Source organism: Dipodomys spectabilis, unplaced genomic scaffold (genome assembly GCF_019054845.1).
Source record: "Dipodomys spectabilis isolate Male_0828 unplaced genomic scaffold, ASM1905484v1 ptg000034l, whole genome shotgun sequence".
Taxonomy (NCBI): Eukaryota; Metazoa; Chordata; class Mammalia; order Rodentia; family Heteromyidae; genus Dipodomys; species Dipodomys spectabilis.
In genome coordinates, this window is record NW_024870711.1 from 4,298,708 (window position 1) to 4,322,096 (window position 23,389).

General features: G+C 47.1%; 1 long non-coding RNA gene and 1 gene segment (V, D, J or C); both read left to right on the forward strand.

Moving 5' to 3' along the window:
• The window catches only part of LOC122105764, a 152,857-nt gene extending 133,354 nt beyond the window's left edge, over nucleotides 1–19,503 (forward strand). The window contains 5 exon segments of the C gene segment in view: nucleotides 14,210–14,256; nucleotides 17,888–18,274; nucleotides 18,723–18,740; nucleotides 18,892–18,998; nucleotides 19,274–19,503. Coding sequence covers nucleotides 14,210–14,256; nucleotides 17,888–18,274; nucleotides 18,723–18,740; nucleotides 18,892–18,998; nucleotides 19,274–19,294 — 580 coding nt within the window.
• On the forward strand, nucleotides 3,213–8,828 carry LOC122105782. Its single transcript, XR_006147094.1, has 3 exons — nucleotides 3,213–3,854; nucleotides 4,381–4,567; nucleotides 8,741–8,828. It is a non-coding gene; the product is annotated as an uncharacterized LOC122105782 (long non-coding RNA).
• Nucleotides 19,504–23,389: the final 3,886 nt, after the last annotated feature.

Genomic DNA, 23,389 nt, shown 5'->3' on the forward strand with positions numbered 1-23,389 from the left:
TCTTTTGATTATGGCAGGAAACAATTTGTACCACAGGCAGTTTTATCACATTGGATAACCATTGTTCATATATACAATCACCCATTGTTGGTATACCCAAGGCCATTAAACAAAAATGTTCTATATAGCAACAATTAATAGGCTGAGAAATCAGGAAGACAATCACAGTAGCCTTGAAGAAGTAAAAATACTTAGGTATATACTTATTCAAGAAGATAAAAGACCTCTACAATAAAAACTATAAAACCTTAAAGACATTGAAGAAGATAACAGAAGTTGGGAAGAATCTCCCATATTCACGGACTGGCAGAATGAATACCACAAAAATGACCATTCTACCCCATGTAAGCTACAGATTCAGAGCAGCACACATCAAAAATCTCAAGGTCCAAAATTGACATAGAAGCATAAAAGATCCCTGATAGCAAAAATAATTCTTAGCAAAATGAATCGGGTTTAGACATATCACAATACTGGGTTTCAAATATACCACTGAGTAACAAAAAGTATAGTACTGGCCCTAAAGCAGACATGAAGATTAAAGGAGAAGAATAAAAGGCCCAGAAATAAAGCCATACAGCTACAACTATCTAGTTTTTCACAAAGGAGCCAAAAAATATATACACACGGGAGAAAAGAAAGCTGCTTCCACAAATGGTGCTGGGCAATCTGGTTATCTACCTGCAAAAGACTGAAAGGAGACCCCTATCTTAACCCTGTTCAAAAATCGACTATAAGTGCATCAAAGACCTAAATATAAGATCTGAAACTAGTACAGTCCCACTAATGTACTCTGATAAAATTATATTGGGGTGAGGGGGTGGTTCTGGCCATTGGACTTAAAGCACCCCAGTTGCTAGACTGGCTCAATATCACTGGGCCACATCTCCAACCCTAATTTTCCTGTGGTTGTTTTTAGGTTAAGTCTTCACTCCAGCTAGAGTGTGCACCTGAGCCTTGATCCACCAACGTTTAGACTTCCTGTCATTCTCGGTGGGATTACAAGTATGGGCCCCATATCCAGCTTCCTTTTGTGGAGATAGGGTCTCAGGGTCTTTTTCTGCCTGTGCTGGCCTTCATCCATATCCTCCTATTTCAGCCTCCTATGGAGCTTTGGATGACAGTTGCATGCCACTCTGTCCAGCTATCAGTTAAAAAGGAGTCTCATGAACTTTTCTGCCTGAATTGGCCTCAAACTATGATCCTCCCATTCTCAACTTGCCCAATTGCTAGAATTGCAGGTACCCCTGGCTGCGAATTTTTAAAAATTCTCAACTAAAAAAAAAAAAATTGTGTGTACTTAAAATATGTGTCTCCCTGACACTCTTTCCTTACCCCTTGCTCCTCTCCTCCTGCCCCAACCAGGGCTCTACGCATTCTTCTTTCCCCCTCTAGTGGCCAAGCCCAGATTGCAATTACTTAGGTCAATGGAAAAATAAGGAAAAGCTGCCCCCTGCTGCTCAGGCTGGTGAATGATCTCAACCTTTTCTCTCCTACTAGTCAAAGCTCCTTGTAGGGAAAAAACAAAACAAAACAAGAAATCCTCCGTGTGCAGTCAGGCACAATGCCTGGAGGAGCAGAACTAGGGGAAAACTTCACCATCAGACTCATGAGCCCAGAGCAGTATTAGTTTGTAAGGCCCAGTTGAAATGGGAGTCCATGCTAGAAGAGTAAAAGGAAATTATTCTTAGAGAATAAATTGATACACAATTTTGTAAAAATAAAATAAGCTGTGTGATTCAATGAAGTAATGAAGTGTCCTTATTATATTCTGGATGATGAAAGCAATTGACTTTATTCAGGTTTATGAAAGAGTATTGTGAGCTCTGTCACTATTAATTTGATAGCTGACTAGAAGATTAGCTCTAGAGAGTGAGAGTTGTACATATTTCCCAGGTTTTCATTAACCTTTGGATTCTGTTTCAACTTCTCCATTTTACTGTGTCAACATGATGTAGTAAAGTTTGTCTTTAAAACCTTGAGTCCTGGGGAGGGGAAGGGAAAAAGACAACTTGTTTAATAGGGATACAAGTGGACCCACTGCAACAATAAAATGTACAAGATGCTATGTTGAAAAACAAACTTTACAACTTTGGTGGGGGGGTAGAGGGGGGAGTCATGGAGGTGGGAGGGCAGGGATGGTAACAGAAAAACAAAGGAGGAGGCAACAAAGCTTGATAAGAAATGCACTCATTACCTTGCTCATATAATTGTAATCCCTCTGTACATATTTTCACAATAAAAAACTTATTAATAAAAAATAAATAAATAAAAATAAAACATTGAGTCCTAGCTTGAAAGACAATAAAGGAAACAATATCTGAGAAAAAGAGATCCATGCTACTTAGCTATAGGCTAAACTTCAGAGTCAGCTTGCGCTGGAAAAATGAAATATCTACCAATGACTTAAGATATCTCTCCCCTTCAGGAAGGAGAAGGGAAAGCCTGTGACCTGGCCATGTATCCTTGCTTCCTAGACTATGTGTCTCCCTTCCCAGCCTCCCTAGGTATCATTTCCAACTCCTTTAGCCAACTGAGGCCAACAATGAGAAGACAGGAGGTCCTCTCTCATTCCACACCTATTCTTGAAAAGTGGCACTCTCTTAGCTATCATTCTGCCTATATCAAGAACAGTCTTCAGCTCTCAGTGGCTCTGGCCAATTCACCAGATACCTCTGGACCCCAGATGATCATCATAGAAGGCTCAGGATTGGTCAAAGGAATAGAGTGAGGGTACTAAGGGATCTTCTTCTCTTATGAAAGGCATGATCCATAAGTATTGCATAGATTAGGAGAAGAGCCAAGTAGACAGAAGGCTGCTACTTCTTGACAGAGTACCTCTCTACTGTGACGACAGCTTGGAGTAAGAAAGGTGGTGGGGGATGGGAAGAGAGCACCTCCTTCAGCAGACAGCCTTGCAAAAGCACACAGATCAAAAAGCTAAGAATATTCTAAAGACACACAGGGAGGAGAAGAGGCCCTCTTGCTTGCTCCAGCCCCGCCTCCACCTCTCACAAAAGAGAAGGTGATGTTACCTGCCCTGTCCTCCATTCCTCTCATAGGAACAGGAGCAGCAGCACCTTTCAAAGGGGAGCTGGTGGTTTCTTCCAGCCTTTGAGGGGTGGACCTGTGGGAGGGGCTGTTTTTGTACAAAGTTATAACATTGTGGGGACAGGGGGCCACGGTGATTCAATTCCATGGGAAGCCTTTACAAAAACCATTCTGCCTGTCCCAACATCCACAGAGCCTCCACTTTGCTCCTGGGTGAGCAGGCCCAGGAGCATTTGGGTCCTGGGTGCTTCAATTTCGTCCCTGGTCATGCCAGGTCAAGATCATGGACAAAGACAGGCCTAGACCAGAACTAGAGCTTCCCAGACAGAGAACCCAAGCATAAGAAGAGTGCCTCAAATGGTCTTGTAGATGAAGGATGCTGGGAGAACACTTCATTCCAACCCCAACTAACTCAGAACAAGGACAGTGGGAACGCATAGCAGAGGTGGTCAGTTCTACAGAGGACTCAGGAAAAAGCCAAGCTATCTCAGCTTTTGATGCATGTTCCAGTCCAGGATCTGGGACCTTGCTCTCTGCAGGTTTACCTCCCTTTGATCGACCCTCAGATAGGGAAAATTTGCATGGAGCATACTTCAAAACAGAGGTTGAGGTCTCACCGGATGGAACTCTGTATGCTTCACTGGTCCCATGATTCAGAGGTCAGAAACATTCTCGTCCCATTGTCTTCAAGATACCAGCTGGCGTCTTCTCTCCACACCTTGCATTGATTTTCCTCCTTGTCCCACTTCACTGTGTGAATACTGAAGTTTTCTTTGGAAAAGGCACCAAACTCACAGTTCTAGGTAAGAAACCTTCCAAGTAAATTTCCTGGCCCCTTCTCAGGTAAAAGTGGGACCCTATTGTCCATTTTGGAGTGGCTGCATTCTGATGTGCCAATTATGATTACACCTTCGGCTCAGGGACCAGGCTATCCGTAGTAGGTAAGGCCAGGGGTCTCTGGGTAAGGGGTGATGAGGCTGGATTCTGATCTGGGAAATATCACCTCCTTGGTCTCAGTTAAAAGAAAGATCGCCTCAGTCTGGAACTGAGGTCAGGCGAGATTCCCTGTGTAGGTTGAGTCAACCCCAAAGAGTCAAGAGAGTCTGGTCCAGGCAGAGGCTGTGGTGAAAGACAGGCAAGGGAGAGAAGATGGAGGTGATGTGCTATGACTGCCGCTGGTCCCTTGAGATGAGGGAAGCGGGGATGATTAATGAGCTGCGATATTCTCCATCTTCTTTCCTGGCGGAGCTTCTTTGAAAAGACTTCCCTTACTCTTGGTTTCTTAAGAATCTACACTGTCTCCCACTCCTTGCCTTGGTGTGTCCTCAGAATTTTCTGGAAGGGTGCAAGAAGTGTTGGAAGTGGACTGTGTCTTGCATAAAAGAAGTGATTCTTGAACTCCAGCCTAAATCCCAGCTGGGCTTAGCAGACAATGGGAGGTTTTGAGGTGGACCTGGGCGGCTGTGTTCTGGAAACGTCCTTCATTTTGGGGAGGGAAGCCGGCTCATTGTGGTAGGTAAGTCATGGTTGAGAATCAGAGGAAGATCTAATGTGGGTGCTTAGTTAAAATGTATTTGTTATTAAGATTGACATTTATATTCTGATGTGGGTAAGAAAAGTCTACATCCTCCAATAGTTCATGGGTCAGCTATGCCAAGCTTAGCATCCTACCAGGAGGTCCATGGGCTTAACAAGAAGCAGTCATGTTGTCTGCCTCTTATCTCCTGACGGGGCACCTGCCCTGGCCATAATCGATGGCAAGTTCTCTGGCTTTGTTGTAGTCACAGACATGCTAGTTCTCTCGTACAGAGAAGAGTTGAACCCACGAGAGAGGGTTGGGGGATCCCACAGGGACAAACTGGCTTCTGACCACATTTCAGTTGTGCAATTGCTGATCTGTCCCTTCCCCAGAGACAAACTTTTCCCAAGGAATGAGGGAGAGCTAGCAGATGGTTGTGGACAGGAAGGAGTAGAAGGCAGCAGGAGGTAGTTTTCCTGCCAGGTTTTAATGCTGTGTAAGTAATGAAAAACTGTTCTTTGGGAGTGGATCCAGGCTGACCGTCTTGGGTATGTACATGTTTTCTTTGGGTATCATATAGTGAGAAGACAGAGGAGAAAGAGGACTCCTTCAGGAGGACCAGGATGAGAGGAAAGTCGAAGTTGTAAGCTCAAAGAGGGCAGAAGGGCAGTGGAGAGGGTATCAGAGCCACTGGGTTCTGTGTGAGGCCTTTCCTTCTGGAAGGAAAGACTCCAGCAGCTAGTCTGGGGTTTGCCACCTTCCTGTTGTACTGTGTAACAATCAGGCCCAACACTTTGGAGAAGGGACTCGACTGGCTGTCCTAGGTAAGCTATAGGACCCGACGTGGGTTCCTCTTTTTCTTTTATGTGCATGCCTCTGTCCTCTTCTAAGCCACATCCTCCTGCCCACTAGCTTCTGTAAGATCCTTTGGCACTTTTCCTGGTAGGAGTCCATCAATCCAGAGCCATGCAGGCAGGCAGAGAGGTGGTTAGCTAGTTCTGGGGGAGCTAAGGCTGGTGCTCCTCTGGCTGAGGACCTCCTTGACTAGGTTTTAGCCAGGCATCCTGCAGCTGTGACTCTAATTCACCGCTCTCCTTTGGGGCCGGCACCAGGCTCACTATCATAGGTAAGAGGGTTCTGTTCTTGACTGTAGGGTGCCTATGTTTGCCTGAAATGGCCTAGAAAGGGAATGGGTAGAAGACTGGTGGTCAGAAGAGCCAAACCCTCCCCACCCAGCTCCGTATGCCCTCTCCCACCTTCTCTGGAGCTCGCCCCGTCTGCTGCTTTCTGTCTTCCTTTCAGATCTCCACGGTAAGGTTTCAAAGCCTGCTTCATCTAGATCTTCTTTTCCTTGTTCTCTGGGCCTCTCCTCACCCCTACTGTGTTAGTAAATATGTTGCTTTCCCTATCTATCCTCTTTTCCTTTGTGGTTTTTCCTTTGCAGTCTCAATCCCTTTCTGTGTGGTTCACCCTACTTTGGTGAGTAGCTCTGTCTTCTGGGCTAAAATCTCCCCAACAGCTACTTCCAGCATGGACTTCTGGTCTTGCCTGCATCTTCCTCCTCCTCGTCCTGGTCTCTATCAGTCTCTGAAAGCCTATGCTTGTCTCCTGGGTTGGCTGAAAGGACTGAGAGGCAGTGGGGACCAGGTGGGTGAGACCTAGGTGCGGGTCCTGAAGCTGACAGCCTAAGTCTCCCTGTCACAGTACCAGAGGAGCCGCAGCTGCAGTGTCAGAGGACACTGTGTTTGGTGGCTGTCAGGGACAGAGGTCTAAATAAAGGGGTAACTGAAAGCTTACACCGCCCTAGCAACAGATGGGTAATAAAGAAGCAGGAAACCCCATTTTCTCAAACCTCCAGGTCTATGTTGGAGAACAGAGTAGAGGGCTGCTCATGAGACCTTAAAGGTCATCATGCTTGGGAAGAAGTAGATAGAATGTGAGAGTGGGTTACATAGGATGGAGTCTTAGCTGGTGATACAGACAAGGCTAAAAGAATGGAATACCTAGGTCTTAGAAGGTTTCAGTGCCTGAACAGATACTGTCCTGAAGGTTGGTGGCGAGGTTCATGGAAAGCCTTTGAATTCAAAGCCTTTGGGTTCAAGGGGAGGGGGTTGAGAGCATGGTCTGTGACTGGGGCGGGGGGGGGGGGGGAATCATGCAATCCTTCTCAAATTCTCTACGATATATAAAATGGAAAAGACTACGTTACGTAAAAAGCTTTTGTAAAGGATTCGGTTTAATGTGACCCCTTTCATTCCTGTTGCTTGCTATTCCTGTGTCATAATTGATCTTTTTCCCAGCCCATGATTTTTCCATTAGAACCATTTGTTAACTTTGGGCAGAGTGGAGACATCTGGGCTCAGCATATTTATGCAACCAAAGCTTATCCCTGTGTTCAGAGCAGAGCCAGACAGAGAAGACAGTAAACCCAGGCAGAAGAGAGGATCCTTAAAAGAGGAGCTGAGGTTCCTTCTGTCCTTCTGATGAGATCGCTCTTTCCAATAATCCCAGAATTCTTTCCTTCCCATCTGTCAAGTTCGTGTGAGGGCTAGGGCTTTCCAGAGTGAAACCTTGGCCGAAACAGCCCTTGTACTGGGATGTGTTCCCGCCAGCACTCAAGTTCTCAGTACTTTTAGGAATGCAAAGTTTGCCTGCAAATTAGGATTTATTTCACGCTTACTGAACACAGAAAGAGAAAGAAAGAAAGAAAGAAAGAAAGAAAGAAAGAAAGAAAGAAAGAAAGGAAGGAAGGAAGGAAGGAAGGAAGGAAGGAAGGAAGGAAGGAAGGAAGGAAGGAAGGAAGGAAGGAAGGAAGGAGAAAGAAAGAAAGAGAGAGAGAGAAAGAGAGAGAGAAAACGATGAAAGAAGGGAGAGGGAGTGAGAAGGAGAGAGGAAGGGAGGAAGAGAGGGAGAGAGGGGGGAAGGGAGGGAGGAGGGAGAGAAAGAAGGGAGAGAGAGAAAGAAAAAGAAAAGAGAGAGAGGCTACAGTCATTGTGGGCAGGCTCCTACAGCCCCAAATCTCAGTATAGGAGTTGCTGTGGAACATCAGATAGACTGCCTGCCGGAGACACCCTGTTGCCTTAAAGCAAGTTAAACAAAGTTTTAAGCAAGTTAAAACAAAAAATAAAGATAAAGGACTTGGAGCCGGGTGTTGGTGGCTCACACCCATAATCCTAGCTACTCAGGAGGCTGAGATCTGAGGGTGGCACTTCAAAGCCAGCCTGGGCAGAAAAGTCCCTGTGAGACTCGTATCTCCAATTAACTACTCAAAAACCAGAAGTGTGCTGTGGCTAGATTGGTAGAGCACTAACCTTGAGCACAAAGCGGCTCAGGGACAGCACTCAAGCCCTGAATTCAAGCCCTACAACCAACAAACAAGAAAAGGGACTTAGATTTGAATATGATATTAAGAAATATAGTCAACATAATGGGAAACTATTTCTCTAGGCAAGGAAGACTGATTCTAATATGGGGTGTCACCCAAACAGACCTTACATATATATATCTATATATATATCTATATCTACATATAGATATATATATAGATATACATACCTCACATACAAAATAAAACAATCATTAGGAAAACATCAATTTAGTTTCTGTGATCATGATGCTGCTAAGTCTTCTGCCTCAAAAAAAAAATCTATACTGGAAAGAAAAACAGGGAGAGAATGGAGGAGAGAGTAACATTATCCAAAAAGAAATGTTCTCATTAACTGACTTATGTCACTATAACTCCTCTGTATATCACCTTTATAATAAGAAGTTAAAAAGGAAATCTACACTCAACTCCGATGGCTGCTTCTAAATCGACATGATTAGATAGCCATGAGCTGATCATGACTTGGAACAAGTGAGAAAGATTCCATAGATACATTCTTTGGATAGACAAACAAATCCCAGAGTATGATGTAATGGAAACCCAAAGGTTCAAGACCCACTGCACTTCACAGAGATGGAGAGGCTAGTGGGCAACACACACAGACCCAACCACAAGGCAAATGGGGCTACTATAAGATAGATTTGCTTGATAATAATCATCTCCAGCTCCCCCGCACTGTCTCCGCTCTCCCTCTCATGCACACACACACACACACACACACAGCCCCATACCAGGCCATCCCATCCCTCAGCTCAGCCCTGCTCTCAACCCTCTTCACTTTCCAGAGGACCTGAGCAAGGTGACCCCACCCACGGTCAACGTGTTCGAGCCATCAGAAGCAGAGATCGCCCAGAAACAAAAGGCCACCCTCGTGTGCCTGGCCACGGGCTTCTACCCCGACCACGTGGAGCTGACCTGGTGGGTGAACGGGAAGAAGGTGCACAGTGGGGTCAGCACGGACCCTCAGCCCTACCACGAGTACCCCAATGTCAGCGACTCCACCTACTGCCTGAGCAGCCGCCTGAGGGTCTCGGCCGCCTTCTGGCACAATCCTCGCAACCACTTCCGCTGCCAAGTCCAGTTCTTTGGGCTGGAGGAGGAAGATGAGTGGGCCTACGATAAGGCCAAGCCTGTCACCCAGAACATCAGTGCCGAGATGCAGGGCAGGGCAGGTGAGTGGGGCCTGGCCTACCGGATCGGAGGCTGTCAGTGCCAGAGAGAAATGGAAAGATCTAAGTAGAAAACTACAATCTAAAATATAGAGCCAGGTGCCAATGGCTCACACCTGTCATCCTAGCTACTCAGGAGGCTGAGATCTGAGGATCACACTTCAAAGCCAGCCTGGGCAGGAAAGTCCGAGAGACTCTTATCTCCGATAAGCCACCAGAAAACAGGAAATGGCACTGTGGCTCAAGTGGTAGAGCGCTTGCCTTGAGCTGAAGAGCTGAGGGACAGCACCCAGGCCCAGAGTTCAGGCCCCATGATCAATAATAATAATAATAACAATAATTAATAAATAAATAGAAAGCTTTTTTAAAACATAGACAGAAAGAGGGGAGGGACTGAAGCCCACCATGAAGGCAAGCTGGGCACCTGCAGGTAACTTTCCCCCAGAGCCCCAGCCCGGCAGCCTTGCAGTGCAAGATCCCTTTCTACATGGCCTACGCACCTCAGTAGCTGCATAGCCCTGCTCAGCCCCTCTCATTCTGACCCACTACGAGTCTCAGGGATGGTGGGCTGCGCTCTACGCGCTGTGCTCCATGCCTCTGCCTGCAGAGGATGCTGGTATGGACCTGGTAGTCTATATCCAGCTCTTCACCAATGCAATGTTCGATCTGCCTATCAAGATGAGGTCTCTCACCCACTTTTCTCCCCCTTTTTACTTCCAGATTGTGGCTTCACCTCAGGTGAGTGATCCTATTCCTTTCCGTGGAAACGAAAGCAGGTCACGGAGAACAAGGGTGGGGGAGGCCAGAACCATGTCCTCATGGGAACTCACCCGCCTGCTCTTCCTTCCTTCCCGCCATCAGTGGTATATCACCAAGGAGTCCTCTCCGCCACCGTCCTTTATGAGATCTTGCTGGGGAAAGCCGCCCTGTATGCTGTGCTGGTCAGCACCCTCGTGCTGATAGCCATGGTAAGGAGGCGGGCAGGACAAGGCAGGTTACTGAAGGTGACCTGACATCCAGTCATGTAGTAGGCCCTGTGAGGACCCGCAGTGGGCAGTGGAAAAGGAGGAATCTCTACTGCTGCATCTTAGAAGACAAGCTGTCCTCCTCACAGACTGCAATGGAAAGGCAATGCTGTGAGAATCCCAGAAGGAGAGGCTGCAGCCACTCAAAAGCCCAGTGGCTAGTGTGCGAAGTTCTACTGTCTATCCGAACAATGGGCCTGTTTTACTTCCTCAGTCTCCATCATTCCAAACTTCTCTTTTGCAGGTCAAGAGAAAGGACCTCTGAAGTCCCCTCTAGAGATGGAACCCACCGATCCGTGATGGTGTCAGTGTGGATTCACCTTTGCCTGTGCTTCTAAGGAGCTATTCCCGTCTGTCTGTGCATCCCGCATCTACTCCCTAGTGCTTGTTCATCTGTACACTTAGGGATAACATCTCCCTAACCCAGAGGAAGCCTAATGCAGCCAATAAAAATGTCGCAGTCTGGCGTGACTCTGTGTTTTGTGTCTAGATTTCTCTGCGGCTTGTCTGTCTCTAAACTCTCTGAGACTCTTTCCTCCAAATCATGAGAGAAATAAGAGATGTTCAAGGAAAATGTCCCACTCAAGTAAAATAAATCAACCAATCAACAAGTGATTGACAGGAGAGACTCATTAAATATGGAAGGCAGTGATGGGAGAAGAGGTTCTTCCCAGCACCAGAAAGGATGGAAATGCTGAGTACTGGAATGTTTTGTCCTGCCCTAGACCAAAAATGCTCTGAGGAACATAAATGTGTCTGCCTTCTGTGGTCATGCCCCCATGGCTAATAAGGAATCGATCGTTGTATGTCACCACCTTCCTTTCTGCCACCTCACTGAATGCTCCACGTCTTTGTTCACCAAGTCAGTTTTGCAGCTGAGAATGAGAGCATGCCCTTGATTTGGAAACTTATTTCCAATGGATGATGCATCTTCCAGTTTAAGTTACCACTCCATTGATAAATCTTTCTCTAGTGAGTTAGAGAGCTGTGAACGTGTCCCTCAAAACTCCTGGAAATACAGTAAAGTTTTCTAATACTGAGAATCATCCCTCTTCCAACTTCTAGAAATCCTTCAAAAGCTCTCTGATATGTCATTGTCACCATGGTAACATAGTCCCCATCCTTCAGGTGTTGTGAAGACCTGATAATGAACTCTACCGATTTAACCCACACTCTCCCTGCTGCTGTCAATCCTGAAGCCTGAGCTTATTTTATCATCAGGCCATCCGCATCTAGAGCTACTCAGTGCCTTCCCTCCCCATAGTAATCCCCACCTTGCCCTAGAGATTTGACCTCAGTGTCTGGGGATAGTGGTTCAGAGCCAACATGGGCAGTATCTGTAAGTCTCTTAACTCCAATTAACCACCAGAAAACCAGAAGTGGAGCTGTGGCTAAAAGTGGTAAAGCACTAGCCTTGATCAAAAATCTCAGGGACAGTATCCAGGCCCTGAGTTCGAGTCATACAACCAACAAAAACAACGACAGCAAAGCCTTCTCTGGCCCCTTATTACTACCCATACCTCCCACTTCTTCTCCCGAGACTAGATTAAACACATTCTGTATTTTGCCATCCTAGTGCTGAATGCAGACTTCATCCATGACACTTATCACACTTGGTTAAAAAAAAAAAAAAACTACGTTTTTTCTGATATCTGCACTTGACTAGGAGTCCTTGAAAACAAGAACACATTTCATAATAGCATCCCTGAAATAATGGAATGAAAAACTTGGTTCAGAGTACACCTCAGGTGAGTTGTTTAAGAAATCAGCCAAGAAATATATATACCCAAAGTGAACCAATTCAGCTGCAGGAATCACCATAAAGCCTTCCTGAAATAGCTATCTACTCTTCCATTTACAACATTCTCTGTTATAACACATACATGTTTCACAAGTGTGTCAAGGAAAACATATATATATATATATATATATATATATGCACCCATATAAATATATGTGATCACACATATGCATTCACTTACCCACTAACTGAACATATAGCATACTGCAATGTGTTGCTACCAATTTCCAAGAAAAAAGTATATTTATATGTATCTGAATTAATGCTCCAATTATTCATAAAGGGGCTTCAGTCATGAACAGAACGCACTGAAATATAAGGCCATGCTCTGAAACCCCAATGTGAGCTGTCCACTAAACTGCAGCCAGTCATTAGTGCTCAGTGTCTGGCTGAGGTACTCAGGGAAGAGTCTGAGGAGGTGGCAAACTCTCCAAAGGAAGAATTGATCTCAGTTGTCCACTCTAGCAGATGTTCACGCCAGCCAGAAGCACGAACAAAAACCCAAACATGGCCAGTTTCTTCTAAGGACATTTATTTAGCTTGATGCAAGTCTCAGAGAGAGGAGTAATCACAATCAAGGCTGAAAATTCAGGTCTGTATATGACTCTGAAGACAGAATCATCCGTTTACAACCTCTATGGGGCATGACACACACAGTAGGTATTCACCAGATATTTGTAGGATAAATGACTGCAGAATTTGGACTTTGCCGAGGAAATGATCATCATTTCTGTTTGTTTGTCCGTGTGTCATAAGCTGCCATCCCTATTTTGTGAGTTCCCCTGTTCACACTGCCTTTGCACTCGTAGCTCCTCCCACCTACCTCCCTATAAATGCCAGTCTGAGCAGGTGGGCTCCAGTGGGGAGCCCCAGTGACATAGAAGGTCTCCCAGGGTGATGAATGACCCAGAATGGAGCTCCCTGCCTCCTTCACCATCATCACCACCACTAATCCCAAGCCCCTCCCCACTTGAGATTTACCCCTGCAATTCTCTGCCCAGCCTCCCTCAGTCAGTCTAAACTCTGCCATCTGTGCTTCCGGCCCCTGCCCAGGGATTGGGGGAGGGAGGAGGGGGGGGGAGAGGAAATCTTTTTGTATCATAGTGTAACATTGTGGGGAGTGGGGGGGGCGCACGATGATTCAAGTGAAAGAGAAGCTTTTACAAAAAGCTCTGCCCTAGAAAACAGCCTCTTCCAGACCGGGGAATGCAGTTACATGTTGGCGAACAGTTTGTGAAGTTGGTCCCTGACCAGCCAGGCCTTAAGGTCTGGACCTGCAATACCTGTGCATCTATCTCTCTGCCCAGACAACCTTCCCAGGAATATGTGGACCAAGGCAGCAAAGTAGGATCACCGGTCCGCCCCTTTCATCAAGCTGGCCTTTGCAAGCACCACATATTAAGAACTCATCAAATCCAACCCCTTGGAGGTGAAAAAACAAATGGAACCCATTTTTCAGATGAAGAAACTGAGGTCACAACGTTACAGGTTACATAAGTAGTAAACCATGAGGCTGGCTTGTAACATTTCCTCATTCCAGACCATCCCATCCCCACCCCTAGCCCCTTCCAACTTCAAGTTCGGTGTCCCCCCTCAAAGTTGACTGTCCACTACAAATCTACCCTGTGCGCTGTCCAGATGGCTATGCTTCCTCTACGTTCTCAAGGTGGGAAGAGAGCACGCCAGGCAGGCTAGGGTGGGGGCCTCTGCTGCTAAGGGAGGTGGGGATGGAGTTGGAATTCTTGTCAGCCCCTTCCCTCTGTGGTCCTTTGCTGAGCAATTCTTCGGCCCAGGGACCCATCTCACTGTGCTAGGTAAGAAGGTCGGTAAGGCCCCTGTGAAGAGGCCGGAGGGTTAATTCAGCCTGGACGATTCTCTCTAGGGGAGGGTGGGCTAAAGGCAGGGGTTTGCACCAGGGTTCCCGGGGCTGTGTGAACACGGGACAGTTGTTCTTTGGAGATGGCACCAAGCTGTCCGTGCTGGGTAAGAAGGCGGTGAGGTGCCTGGGCCAGAGGACCGGGGCTGGGGCTGGGACGGGGGCTGGGGGCTTGGTGGGGAGCAAAGCTGGGGCTGGGATCGCTGTGGTTTTTGTCCTGGGCCTGGAGGCTGTGAACTCAGAGACTCAGTATTTTGGCCCAGGAACCCGGCTGCGGGTGCTAGGTAAGTGGGGCGCGCTGGGAACCTGGAACCAAGTTAGGGGCGCTCCGGGACACGGGGATGGCCGGGGTTTGTTTTTGTACCGTGCCCAGGGGCTGTGAGCCAAGACACTCAGTACTTCGGTGCTGGTACTCGGCTCTCGGTGCTAGGTAAGAGGGGACGATGGCGGGGTGGGGTTTGGTGCTGGGAGCAGAGCCGGTGATCACCAGGAGAGCCAGTACCTCGGGGCTCCCGGCGCTGGGTGAGCTGGGGTCTCTCGAGGCGGGGAACGGCGGCGGCGAGTGGAGCTAGGGTCGGGTTTTTGTGGGGAGCCCCGGGGCTGTGATCCACAGCCGCTCTGACTTTCGGGGCCGGCAGCCGGTTAACGGTGCTGGGTGAGTCTCGGGGGCGCACGGCCGGGCGGGGAGGGAAGGCGGCCCCCACCGCCCCCGGCTGCTCCGCAGCTGCTTCCCCGCCCTGCGCGTTCCTTCGCCTCCCGGGGTTCGCGCGGCGGGTGCGCGCTGCTCAGGTTTGCGTGAGGGGCTGTGTCTGCGTGCTCCTACGAGCAGCATTTCGGCCCGGGCACCAGGCTCACGGTCATAGGTAAGATTCCGCCTTCGCCGCCGACCTCTGAGTTTCTGGCGGAGGAGTTGGGGGGCGCGGGATGGAGCGGAGTTGGGGACCCGCGGAGAACTTGCGATGGGTGGGAGGGCGGAGGGGTCGGTCACGCAACTTGACCTTCGCTTTCTGCTTCCTGGACTGGGTGGGGTCCGTCGGAGACAGGGGCGTCCGGGGTCCGGACCCCTACAGGGGACAAAGGGGGCTCCCCCCTCGCCCTCTCCACCACTTTCTTAAGTTTGAGGTCCTTGGAGAGGCAGACATGCTTGCCCATGGCTGGGCACCGACAGACACTGACCCAAGCTCAGGAGACAAACCTCAGCCACTGGGGTGCATTCACCCCTAGATGTACCCCTGTCCTGGCTAGCTTGAAATGACTATCACTCACACTACGCATTCCAGGTGAGACAGTGCAGATCGTACAGAGTTATTCAGCACAAACGCAGGCTGAAAGGCGGGTGCTCTGCCTTTAAGTTCTCAAAGACCAGAGAGGAACTTAAACATCACCAAAGATGATCAAATCAATGTGATTTGACTGTTGTTAAATTGGATCCAATCAGACTCAGCCATACTTTAGTGTGTCCAAACTAGGTTCTTGTGGCCAGCTAGGATGGAGAGGTCTAAAAGTGTAGAGCCAGCGGGGGTTGTTCTGGTGCTAGCTTTTGGGGATTCACTGCTTTGGGGTAAGTGGATATGTGAACCTCAGTTTCTATGAGCATAGAAATGGAGAGGAAGGCCATAAGGGAGAGTTGGGTTGGGAAGAGAAACTTCATAGTATTCCCTGAGGCTAGTCCCCCCCACCCAGCAGAGCTCATACCAAGAGCAGTGTGCGGGCATGCTGACACACACACAGGCAAGCTGCTGCCACCATCACCACCACCACCACATAAACATACACCCTGCAGGGCACCGTATCTTCAGAAGCATATGACGCCAGCCTTGCCCTGGAGTTGTCTGGACAATGCTTTGGGGTTTAAATGAGGTTCTGCTTGTACTTGTTGTGCCCATGGCATAGATAAATTTAGTAGGGAATAGAACATTGGGTTCAAACATGTCGAACTTTTTTATGATAGGTACTGAGTGTTTGCTAAGAGAAGGGGGTCAGAGAGGTACACTGAACAAATGCCCCTGGAAGGCAAGGAGAGAGAGAGAGAGAGAGAAAGAAAGAGAGAGAGAGAGAGAGAGAGATGGTGCCAAGCAGTGAAGATGTACATAGAAGTGCAGTCATTACCATATCAGCGTACACTTAGCCCATAAAGACCAGGTCACATAACTAATTAGCAAAGTAGGACATGAAGAAAGGAAGATGAATGAGATAGAGGCAGGAAGCTATGAAATTTGAGAGCCCAGACCAAAATGAAAATGTAAAGGCTTCTGAAAACACAAACAAAAAAATCTCATTCAGAATTCCAAAATGGCAGCAGCAGAGCATTAAAGGAGAAGCAGGCCCTCCTAAGCCCACGGTCCCCTACAGTGAGCATGCAATTGTATGCCTGTCACATAGGCCCTGGAAGGACGTCAGACCCATAGAATACAAAGGAGCAGAATACATTTTCTCCATAGTCCCAGAGATTGTGATTAGGTTTTATTCAAAAGATATCTCTTCATTTTAACTTAACTGCTTAGAAGCAAAAATAAAAATAAACAATGAAAAATGGCTGGGAAGGTGGCTCAGTGGTAGAGCACTTGCCTTGTATGCATGAGGCTCTGGGTTCTATTCCTCAGCACCACATAAAAAGAAAAAGCCAGAAGTGGTGCTGTGGCTCAAGTGGTAGAGCGCTAGCCTTGAGCTGAAGAGCTGAGGGACAGCACCCAGGCCCAGAGTTCAAGCCCCACAACTGACCAAAAAAACGAAAACAAAAAACAAACAAAAAAAAAAATGAAGAGCAAACAACAGGCTGGAAACTCAGGCAGGGCAAAGGATAGGACAGATCACATGCCACCAAGTGTCAGAAACCTCACATTCTCACAAACTTCAGCCCAGAAGAATGTTCCCATATGAAAGCAAAAACATATCTTCTGTTTATTATGAACTAAAGAAGGCCCTCTCTTGCTGGGCACTGGTGGCTCACACCTGTAATCCTAGCTACTCAGGAGGCTGAGATCTGAGGATCACAGTTCAAAGCCAGCCTAGGCAGGAAAGTCTAAGCAGGAAAGTCTGTGAAACTCTTATCTCCAATTAACCACCAGAAAACCAGAAGTGGTGCTGTGGCTCAAGTGGTAGAGCACTCACCTTGAGCTGAAGAGTGCAAGGTCAGCGCCCAGACCCAGAATTCAAGCCCCACGATTGACAAAAAAAAAAAAAAGAAGGCCCTCTCCCAACAAATGTCTCTCTTATCCAAAATTTCTCTTTATTCTTTTACTCTCTAGCGTCAGATACAAATGACCTGACTTAGGGGGAGATATTCTTTTCTTTTCTTTTTTTTGTCAGTTGTGGGGCCTGAACTCTGGGCCTGGGTGCTGTCCCTGAGCTCTTCAGCTCAAGACTAGTGCTCTACCACTTGAGCCACAGCACCACTTCTGGCATTTTTCTGCTTATGTGGTGCTGAGGAATCGAACCCAGGGCCTCATGCATGCAAGGCAAGCGCTCTACCACTGAGCCACCTTCCCAACCCCATGAAGAGACATTTTTAATCTTTACATTATTTATCTTTGTACCCGTTTAGGAAAGTTAATGTCCTCACTTCACAATCAGCCAGAAGAAAAAAAAAATTGCAGGCATTAAAGAAACTGTCTCAAAGTCACTTGGCTGAGCAAGGTCAATGCAAATTTAGATCCTGTTATTCTGACATCTACAAATAGCTTTGTTTAACTAACAGCTACAAAACATGGTGAGATATAGACAGTCAAGCTTTGATGGAGGAAAAACTAAATAATGTCATTCAAAGGACACTGCCCAGAATGCAGCCTTAGAGGAATTGTAGAAGAATGAACACTGCCTGTCCATAGGCTGAGCACAAGCAATTATGAAACAGGGAGAATTTCAAATAGGAATGGAACAGTGAGCCCGAAGCAAATAGTGTCTATGACACATTGATTTGATTACGACTCTCTCTGAGGGGGATGGCCTTTCTCTCTTTCTCTCACTAACACACACACACACACACACACACACACACAGCCCCATACCAGGCCATCCCATCCCTCAGCTCAGCCCTGCTCTCAACCCTCTTCACTTTCCAGAGGACCTGAGCAAGGTGACCCCACCCACGGTCAATGTGTTCGAGCCATCAGAAGCAGAGATCGCCCAGAAACAAAAGGCCACCCTCGTGTGCCTGGCCACGGGCTTCTACCCCGACCACGTGGAGCTGACCTGGTGGGTGAACGGGAAGAAGGTGCACAGTGGGGTCAGCACGGACCCTCAGCCCTACCACGAGTACCCCAATGTCAGCGACTCCACCTACTGCCTGAGCAGCCGCCTGAGGGTCTCGGCCGCCTTCTGGCACAATCCTCGCAACCACTTCCGCTGCCAAGTCCAGTTCTTTGGGCTGGAGGAGGAAGATGAGTGGGCCTACGATAAGGCCAAGCCTGTCACCCAGAACATCAGTGCCGAGATGCAGGGCAGGGCAGGTGAGTGGGGCCTGGCCTACCGGATCCGAGCCTGAGCAGAACTAGCATCAGAGGGAAGCAGATAGATCCAGATGGAGGTCAAGGGTACATGGAGGAGAAGACATAGACAAGCCTCAGTGTCAGCAAAGCATGACATGGATTTCCTGGCTCTTTGAAGCTCATCAGGGCAGCTCAGACCCAATCAGTCCCCAGATGCTGTGCTAAAACGTGCATAATCAACCATACAGTGCGGTCTCTGTGTCTCCCAGTCCCATGGATGGATCTAGTGTTTTAAGTTCATAGTGACGCGGTCCCTGTACTGGACCAGCATGAGGAAGGAAGTGCCCGGGCTTTTCACTGTCTGCCATACATGATCTATGAACCTGACTTTAAAGCATTATGATTTAAGGTTTGGTGTTCCTAAGAAATGGCGTTTTCTCACCCATTCTCTCTCCATCTTTTCTTTCAGACTGTGGCATTACCTCAGGTGAGTGAGCCTCTCCTTTTCTCTCCCATGTCTATGGCTTTGACTCTTTTTCTTAAAAAAACAAAAACAAAAACAAAAAAAGCCCAGAGACACAATGGAATGGGAAACTGCCTCTCTTAGGTACCTACCTGCTCTCTCTCCCTGCCCACAGCAACCTATCAGCAAGGGGTCCTGTCGGCTACCATCTTTTATGAGATCCTCTTGGGGAAGGCCACCCTGTATGCTGTGCTGGTCAGCATCCTTGTCCTGATGGCCACGGTAAGGAGGAGGACAGCTCAGGGCAGGTGATTGGGAGGAAGGTGTGGAACATTGCTATAGGACATAGGGGATCTCACAATCGGTGCTAGCCATGTATCCTGTCATCTCAAAGAGACCAGAAAGGACCACAGACCTAGAAAAGAATCTATGGTGTCATTGTGGAATATAGCACTGGGGGATGAGAACAACCAATGAATCCTCCTCAGAACTAGACCCCGGCCTCACTTCTAGTGCTCCATGCAATCTAGGCCCTAACCATGTCCTCTGTTACTCAGGTCAAGAAGAAGAACCCCTGAGGCTAGCTGCTGTTGTTCAGCCTGAGGTCCTCTTCAACCACTCTCTGGATCCTCCTGTACCTGCCCTCTAATCTGTGTTTGTAAGAAATTCTTCTCTCTCCCCTCCTGACATGGGTGTCTGCATCCTTCCAGATTGCGTCCCATGCACTGGGCTCCCAGCTGTGAATCAGCCACAGAATAAACGATGCTGAATAAAAATGCTGAGCTTGGTTGTGCCTCCTCAAGTGAGTCTGGTCCTGCCTTCGCTCAATTCCCTTCTGGTCTGAGAAGGCACCATCTCCTCTGCCGTACAGTGACTAATCCACCTCTTCTCCACATGGCTTCCCTCTGTGCCACCTGATGGAGGTCCCCAGCCATCTAGACATCCCAGGTCCCCAGAATAGAGTTTGAAGAGCAAGGGCTGGGCTCTGGAAAACTGATACTGTAGGAGGAGCACAGGGAACCCTAACACTTGCTAACATTAAGACTAAAGGTTAGACTAGCCTAAGGTTGGTTACAATAGCCCAAGGTTACAATAGCCCTTGGATTAGTTCCAGGGTCAAGGATTAATTGCTATAGCTTTAGATCTTAGATCTGTGTCTATCCTTAACACCCTCCAGCATAATTGTTTAAGGATTTGAGCTTAAGGTTTGAGTTGCTCTATGCCTCTAGGCTGGGATCCTAGATAAGGCACTGAGTGGAGAAAAGTGATTCCTCAAGTGCAGGTTGTCTCTTGGGAGCCGGGCACGTGGGCCAGGCCCCGGGTGAGGGGAGGGTGGGGCTGAGGTGGCAGATGGGGAGAAGCTCTTCCACTGGGCTCCTCTGGCTCACAGATGGAGACCAGACCACTCCAAGGCTAGGGCACACTGGTCATGGCACTTTCATCATAGCAGAACTCTACACACTAAGGGTGGGGAGAAACGTATTCCAGAAGGAAGGCCTAGGACCGTGAGCTGGGTCGAGTCTAGTTCGTTGGGTTGTCCAAGGTGAGTCTGACAGCCCTGGCACATGCACTGTCCCATTTGATCCCTCCAAAGACCATAGAAGCAAGTATTGACCTCTCTATTTCACAGTTGTAGAAGCTATATAATTCGTAGAACAAATGCCTGTTAAAGCAATGAAGCCACTCTTTCTTCTAACGATGAAGGCAGGGATTGTTGTACAAAGCAGTGACCAGGATGGCGTGCTTGCTCCTGGAGTCACAGTGACCCTAAGTGGCTGCTTCTGACCTCTAGGGAAAGTACTACAGCAACACCTCAAGGTGCCCCCAACTCCTCAGTGTTTTTGTTTTCTAGGGATGCCTAAACCATGTGACAAATTGCCAGAGAACAAAGTGCCACTGGGTGGGTTTAGAACAAGAAAAACTGATTTCTCTTCCAACTTGGGAATCCAGAAATCCAAAGATGCCATTAAGGGTCAGGTTCTCTGACAGTGCCACAGAACCTTTCTTGCTCCTCCTTCATATGATTCCCAACACTCCTTACCTGTATCAGTATCTTCCTGCCTCCACCTTCTCTATGTCTTAGCATGTAAATCCCCCCTCCTTTCCTTTACTGACACAGGTGTCATTGTATTTAGGGCCCATTTAGACACAGTTGGAGTGGGGGACATTCTTTTTTATTTTAATTAAGTTTTTCATTGTGAAAATATTGTACAAAGAGGTTACAGTTATATGAGCAAGGTAATGAGTATATTTCTTATCAAGCATTGTTGCCTCCTCCTTTGCTTTTCCCCTACCATCCCTCTCCTCCCACCTCCTCAGCTATACCCTCCACCCCTGCCTAAACTGTAAAGTTGGTTTTTCAACATAGCATCTTGTACACCTCATTGTTGCAATGGGTCCATTTGTATCCCTACTTAAACAATTTGTTTTTTTCCCTTCCACTCCCCAAATTATACCAACATCAAATACAGTGAAAACAGGGGTTATACTGTTGGGGAGGGACATACAAAGCAACAAAAAAATCACATGGTACCTTATAACTATGTTAGAAACAATAGCAAGGAAGAAAAAAAACCACTTGTGTCCCTATCTTGGGGTTCATTCACTTAACATCATCTTATCTAACCTTTTCTGCTTGTCCCAGACATATACTAGTTATTGCAAATAAAGGAAACCATGAGACCTATGTTTCTTTGGGCCTGGCTTACTTCACTTAATATAATTTTTTCCAAGGCTTTCCATTTCCTAACAAATGGGGCAATGCCGTTCTTTCTGATGGAGGCATAGAATTCTATTGTGTATATATACCACATTTTGTAGATCCATTCATCTACTGAGAGGCATCTGGGTTGGATCCATATCTTAGTTATGGTAAATAATGCTGCAATAAACATAGTTGTGCTGGTAGCTTTAGTATGGTCTTCTTTGTGATCATCCTGGTAAATGCCAAAAAGTGGGATTGCTGGGTCATAGGGGAGCTCTATGTGGAGTCTTTGGAGGAACCTCCATACTACTTTCCAAAGTGGTTGAACAAGTTTACACTCCCACCAACAATGTAGTAGGGTTCCCTTCTGGCCACATTTGAGTGGGGGACATTCTTGATCCCATAATACCAAGTATCCAGGAAATAGAGCTGAGAGATTTCATAAACATGGCTTCCATATTCCAGGAAGGAATGACTCTTAGGGCTGAGTTGGCTTAGGGAGCTTGTGGCATGCTGATAACCCCCACTAGTTTTAAACGATGTCTAGAGTCTCAACCTGCACTAGTTGTTTTGTTGATCGTTGCTTTGTCCGTTGTTATGTGTTGGTTTGTTTCCATGATGGCTAAAATGCAGGACAGCAAAGGGGATAGACATCAGGCCCTACGCCAACATTCACAAAAGGATGCCCCCACTCTTTAGTTATATGGGAAAGGTTGTGGACATATTCCTGTAGCTCCTCTAAAGGGTGGGGGTGGGGATGGGAGGGAGAGGAGTATATGAAATAATGAGCAAATGCTTCAGAAAAAAAAATAAGGTGTTGTGTGGGACACGGAAAAGAGACTGCAACTGGAGTGTTGAAGGATAGGAGTTTTTGAGAAAATACATCTGAAGGTCTGAGCATCTGTGAAGTTAGACCAAGGGAAGAAGGCAGTTCTTCAAAAAGGAGAATTGGGTCTGTCATTTGGGGATTATCATTTTGCAGATGCCAAAATCAAAGGCATCCACTAGCAGGTAGGAGATTGTAGGAGAAGCTTGGCTTTTACCCTAGATTTGCCACCATGTCAAGATGAAGAGCAAAGGACTCTTCTTTAGAGAAACAAATGTCGGGTACAATTCACCCTCTAGGGTGAAAACTAGATTTAACAGACTTGCAGAGAGGAAGAAAAGAATAAAAACACCTGATCACCATCCAACACCCTAGGTGACACAAGAAAGATTTTCTTTCCAAGTCTTTAAAACCCATTCTTCATCTCTCCCAAACATTTCCCAATATTCAACTCATGGGCACGGGGAAAATCCTCTTTTCTACTTCTGCCTTTGCCTCTTTCTCAAGAATCTAAGTGCATCAATCTGGATCATTTCCTCTCCATTCCTCCTGAGGATAAACTAAGCAAAAATAGATTAGATATAGAGCAATGATATCTTGTTTTATGAGTTTGGATACTATTGAGAGTGAAAGACCCACTGACCAGATAGGATACTTGCATAAAAGCAATAAGCCAGGACTATCCTGGTTCTGGACACCAGGAAGGAGCTTCTGAAACAATCATTGGGTTCAGAGTTATTCCTGCAATGAGAGACACTGAATTTTCATCCTGCAATGAGAGACACTGAATTTTCATTGACTGGAACCACAGTGCACTTGTTTTAACCTTAGGGCTGACCTGAGTTTCATGTCATTTAGGAACCACGTGGGCACAATGTAGGACAAGGAGAGCAGTAAACTCTACAAGTAATACCAGTGTGGAGATACCATGCATACTGATTAAGAGGTCCACACATAGCACCTGTAGAAGAATAGCAGTCCCCATGGGGTAGCTGACCGCCTCCCTGGACTTATTTGACAATGAGGAGAAGGAAAAGGCCAACCAAATGATTATGAAATAATCATTCCTGGAGAGCACAGAAGATTCTGTGGCAGGGGATACTCAGGTCACCTTCACTTGCCTAGAAGAAAACTTTTTTTTTT